This window comes from Impatiens glandulifera, chromosome 6, assembly GCF_907164915.1.
Source record: "Impatiens glandulifera chromosome 6, dImpGla2.1, whole genome shotgun sequence".
Classification (NCBI taxonomy): Eukaryota; Viridiplantae; Streptophyta; class Magnoliopsida; order Ericales; family Balsaminaceae; genus Impatiens; species Impatiens glandulifera.
In genome coordinates, this window is record NC_061867.1 from 29,385,202 (window position 1) to 29,390,601 (window position 5,400).

At 31.4% G+C, this 5,400-nt stretch overlaps 1 protein-coding gene across 1 annotated transcript; it reads right to left on the reverse strand.

Moving 5' to 3' along the window:
* Positions 1-811: 811 nt before the first annotated feature.
* LOC124942022 (ubiquitin carboxyl-terminal hydrolase 3-like) lies at positions 812-5,002 on the reverse strand. The gene is made up of 9 exons (XM_047482427.1): positions 4,871-5,002; positions 4,394-4,525; positions 4,269-4,307; positions 3,978-4,083; positions 2,725-2,783; positions 2,578-2,652; positions 2,150-2,198; positions 1,249-1,325; positions 812-1,111 (listed from the first exon to the last, which is right to left on the reverse strand). Exons 1-9 carry the CDS (start codon positions 4,934-4,936, stop codon positions 1,022-1,024), a joined length of 693 nt encoding a protein of 230 aa, XP_047338383.1. The 5' UTR covers positions 4,937-5,002; the 3' UTR covers positions 812-1,021.
* Positions 5,003-5,400: the final 398 nt, after the last annotated feature.

Consider the following 5,400-nt stretch of genomic DNA (forward strand, 5'->3'; position numbering starts at 1 on the left):
AAAAATATGAATCAAATATTTGATTGACCAAAGTGAAAGTGTAAGGTCACGAGATGATCAGATGTTCATTCGGAAAAAATATGTGATGAAATATATGAAAAAAATAAGTTGTTTTACCTAAATGAATAAAATATGGAATAAGAGCATTTTATTTTTTATTTTAATATATTATTCGTAATTTTTTAAGAATTTTAAATATTGAATACATATTATTATTTTTTATTATTAAATTTATTTTATTTATATTTTAATCGGTGGTGTGCATCGCACGAAAATTTTCTTAGTTTCTATAAATGCGTTAGCTGCATCATGTTTTTCATCATTTTTTTTTTTATCTTTGGTGATTTGAAGTTCATCTTCAAGTCTATTACCACAATTCCAGCAATCAAATGTCCGCCGAGACTTACACTAACTCCTCATTTTTGACATAAATATTCTCTTGCTTTGGTTAAACTTTTTATCATTACCTTTGCCCCAATAATGATAAGCCCCAATAATGATAAAATTTTTGCATCCACCAAATTTGTAGGGACTTATCATGCATGAAATGTTTGATCCTACGAAGAGATAGCCCCAGTGCTCAAGACTCTTCATGACATGACCTTAGTAAGGTTTAGAATGGTTTTTGCCCGACTTGGCCTTACCCGGGAGGATTGAATGAAAGCCCGGCGGCTCGCTGAATGCCGAGTCTTTCAATCAATTATCGATATTATGGTTTAATCCAAAATGAATTCCAATTGTCAAATAAATATTTATCTAAATCCAAAATTAAAGTGACTGTTTCTAACTTGGTAATTACAAAATCCATTTAAAAACAAAAATATGTTTTCATTGATCTTATTATTCTGCAACAGAAGATGGATAAAAAAAAACAAAGCAGTGTCTAAGACAAATGATGCCAAACAGAGCAGATCAAGTACACAAAAACATTATGTTTTTGAACATCTTTGGCTAAACTGGGTTAGTATTATATATATAACCTGTGTCTCATGTGTCTTACGATGAAAGTGCAGTCCACGGATCAAACATCTTTTTTCGAAAGGGCAATCACATTGAAATTCATTGAATCAGGGTTCTTCTGGATCATTGCCTTAATAACTTTAGCAGCATCCTGCACAATAACATGAAAGAAAAAAGCTAATCAATTCAATGGGCAAAAGAATTAACATTCATGAACAGAGCAAACCCATCAGACTGCACACACTCATGAAAAGAATTATATGTAATGTATGTATTATCTAGATTCACCTGTAGAAGGGTATCTGGTGAGGACGCACCATGTGAAACTGCCTCTGATCTTCTTCCATCAAGTTCATAAAGTTGTCCTACAATAATGATTTAAAATTGTTCAGGTCTCAATCAATATTCAAAATGAAACTAAATTAAGAACTAAAAACATATCTTCACATATTTAATTTTTCCCTTTTGAGACAGGTTACAGCCCCAAAAGTAGGCCTTGTTTGATCCACCAGTATCCAATTACAGGCGTATCATTCAAATCATCAACTAACTTACCATTATTCCTATAACATTTAAAATTATTAAATAATAAGGATAATTTATCCAAATAACCTACTTTTTACACCAAACAAGGTTATTAAATAACCCCATATCAAAGAAGGCCTAAAATAATGTAACTGTTCTATCACTTGAATTGTATTATTGGGATTTAGCAAACAGATTTGAACAGATTTTCAATTGTCCACAGAACAAATTGAATATTTTAAATTTTAGTTCAAAAGACAAGGTAGTCCCAAAAGTTAAAGTAAGGCCTTGTTTGATCTACAACTATCCAATATACCATTACACATTCAAATCATCAACTAAATTACACTAAATTTATTTTTTATAACATTTTCAAATATTAAAGAATAAAGACATTTCGGTCAATTTACTTAAATAATCTACTTCTTACACCAAACAAGGTTATTTAAAAGATAACCAGTTGGTTATTCAAATAACCCCATATCAAACAAGGTCTAAGATTTATAAATGTTCTACCCCAGATCACTTGAATTTTAAAATTGGGATTTTACAGAAAGTTAATATTTTGAATATTTCACTGTTATTAAATAAATTGCAATAAGCTGTTTCCAAAAAAGTGAATAATTTAAAATTTAGTCCAAAACACAAAAGAAGAATTACTTACCATCAACACATGAGAAGCAGATAAAGTGAGTGTCCACGTTATCTGAAGCCTGTAAACAAAACAATTATTTGAGCATAGAAGGTCCTCCCTAATAAAATATCAGCACAGATAAAATAATTCAATTTCTAAAACCAGGGTTTATTCCTGGTGGAAACTAGCACAACTCCCCAGCCATTGGGGGGGTGGCTGGGTGGGGGGATCGTGTTAGCTTACTCCAGAAATAATCACAGGTTTTCGGAAAAAAACAAAAGAAGATATGTATGCCTTGCTCATTACAAACTTCTTTAGAAGTTAGAAAGAATTTTGCAGCAAAGTAATAACATGAACAAATGCCATACGAACATACACAGTTCTTCTAGTGCCTAAGACAAAACAGAAACAGGAAGTTTGAAACAAGTGCAGAAATTTATCATTTAACACAAACCCACCTCAGTGTCACCAGCAGAGGCAGCCACAGAGTGTGCTACCTCCATTTCCCCATCTTTTTCAAGGAATACAGCACGCTGAGAAGATTTCACAGATAACATTTATGAGGCTTTAGGGTAAAAGATAATATATAAGAATTTTAGTCAAACCTCTTGTGGATCCATTGATACAGTGGTTTTGAAGAACTTGTCTAGGTATGAACCTTCATCTGAAGACAGTAGAATAATTTTCACAAATCATCAATATGTCATAAATAAAGGGGAAAAAAGCAAACATAGTCACTAATTCAGGCCTATTAGGGAAGAGCATTTGTGTTGATCAAACCCATGTCATACAAACCAATCCATTATGAAGGCTAACCCAAACAAACCCAGCAATATTTTTATTTTGGAATAATAACAAAATTTGTTAAGACATGTATAAAAACTCTATTAATAAATTAATGTTTGGAAAGTGTACATATAGAATTACTTTAGTTTATGGTTCACATGCTGAAAGATAGCGCACAACATTGTTTGTATTATTAGAACTTGTCCTTGCAACAACTTTACTAATGCAAACTTTAACATTTAAAAAAAACGAACATCTCATCAAAAAGTTAATAATAATTTTTTTTTACTGAATATCAATTAATGGAAGGTTATTCTATTTGGATCCTTCATACTGTGCAAAATCCAAGTTAAGCCTTAGATGTAGCATTTCCATATATAGATCCTTAAGTTTTTGGTGAGTTTTACAAACAATGCTGGCATAAACTGTTTTGGACTCAAAATGTCCTTAAAACATAAAAGAAAGAGAAAGAGAGAAAGAGAGAAAGCAAGTAATGATTTTAATAATGATGATAAACATTAGAGTTAATAAGATAACCTTTTTTTCTAGAAAAAGTTGTTGAGGGTAAAATAGAATTTTGTAACAGTCAAGTGAATATAAAATATCAAAACAAATTGGAATATACTCACAAGTATTTATATGGTAAGTTTTAACATAACTAGAAAATTAACATCTGTATATTTTGAAACTAAAAATAATATTCTAAACAGTCGGGTCTTGTTCAATGGAACATGGTCTAGCTATAAACATCTCATGGCTAGTCAACAACACACATGATCAACATACCCATGTGTTGCTGAATTTTTTCCAAGGTCTAGATTTGTGACAAACAAGAAAGCTCATTAAGCCTTGGGAAGCTTGGCCCCAGACTCAAAGGTAGTGAAATTCGGTAGTCTTGATAATTTAGTAGAACCCAAAATTACAGGAAAACCAACATTCTTTATGATTCAAGCCATAAAAAAATAAATCATGGAATCTAACTAATATGAGTTCATTATTTGTGAAACCAAAATTGTGCTCACCCTTATGTAAGACAACAAGTTGCATTCTGAGACATGTAAAAGAAGCTTACCAAGTTTTATCTGAGAAGTAATGTTCCCAACAGCATGAAGAAGTCCAATTGTACCACATGCATTTCCTACTGTTTGTTTCATGAAGTAAACTTTATCACTGATTGCCTGCGTCAGTGGAATTTTAGGTAATGAGATTTCTGTCTGCTAAAGCAACGAAAATGACACAAGGGGGGAAACTCAGGCAATGACATATGTCCATAAGATTACATGGTCTCATCAATTATCCAAGTTCCAAACAAACATAACTAAAGGAAACTGGTATTTTCAATGAATAAGCAACATGACTTCACCTTCTTTACACTGTCCTGATGTATTCTCTCTTCTTCGCTCTGAAAACATAGTTCATAGGAAACAAAAATTTAAATGCTTTCAGTTGAAGATTTATCTTGTCACCATAAGCAAATGTCATGCAAACCTGGGGAGTAATAGGATAGAGAAACAACACAGCAAGTACTGGCTTGGGAACCATTTCCAGTAGTTCATCGTCCAAACCGAATACATCGAAGCATTCTGCCTCATCTTCTTGAACGCCTAGGCTCCAGAGGAACTGTCTCCATGAAAAAATCATTCAAACTTATGTAGCATAATTGAATTACGTCTTCGAATCATAAACTGATTAGTAAAAAAACGATCTTTACTTCTGCATATGAGCTTCGTCATCCAGAAACTTCAATCAATTTAAATCTACAGAAAAGAATTTAAGAATTTCCTAGTCCTTCACCCAATAATCTATCAAGTTGAATGATCAATTCCGAAATGGGTTTCAGAGAAAAAAAAAGTCATGGGTAAAGAAAGTATGATATTAATTTCGTTAGATCTCTCTCATTCGTCTTCTGAGAAAAGAAATTAGGTGTTTCAAATGGAGGATATGGAAATTGGAAGGTGGTATTACCTGATTCATAACATCAGGATTAGCTTCAAGAGGAAGCCATTTCTTAGCAGAGGGGCTATCTCCCATGTTTTCTTCTTCTACTATTGCTGCTACTGTAGAATGTTCTTTGTAAAGCTTCTGCTCCCAGAATAGAATAGACTATGATAGAAAAGGGGTTTTATTAAAATAATAAATAAATGAAAAGGAATTTGCCGAGTGAGGGTTTGAGTTTTTTTTTTTTTTTGGGTTAAGCCAAATAGCTGGAATTGCATGTCATTCATTTTATTTGGTATAATTTTTAATACTATAATATTATATATCTCAAATGATTATTTAAAATATATATTTAAAATTTAAAATATAAGTTAAAGAATTTGGAATGAACTCTAAAGAAATGAGAAAAAAAATAATATGTAGATTGACAGAATCAAATTGAGGGTGTGATATAAAAAAATGATTATAGTAACATTGTATAATTATTAATTAATATAACTATTATAATTTGTACATTTATTTTTTTAAAATAACTTGACGTAATTTTATTAAAAAGT

Bases quoted from the DNA above. Each gene is read 5' to 3' on its own strand.
- LOC124942022 (XM_047482427.1), bottom strand. From the start codon at position 4,936: ATGGGAGATAGCCCCTCTGCTAAGAAATGGCTTCCTCTTGAAGCTAAT. The intron at 4,084-4,268 runs GTGAAGTCATGT...CCACTGACGCAG, and splicing joins ATCAGGACAGTGTAAAGAAG to GCAATCAGTGATAAAGTTTA. The intron at 1,112-1,248 runs GTGAATCTAGAT...GTTATTGTGCAG, and splicing joins CACCAGATACCCTTCTACAG to GATGCTGCTAAAGTTATTAA.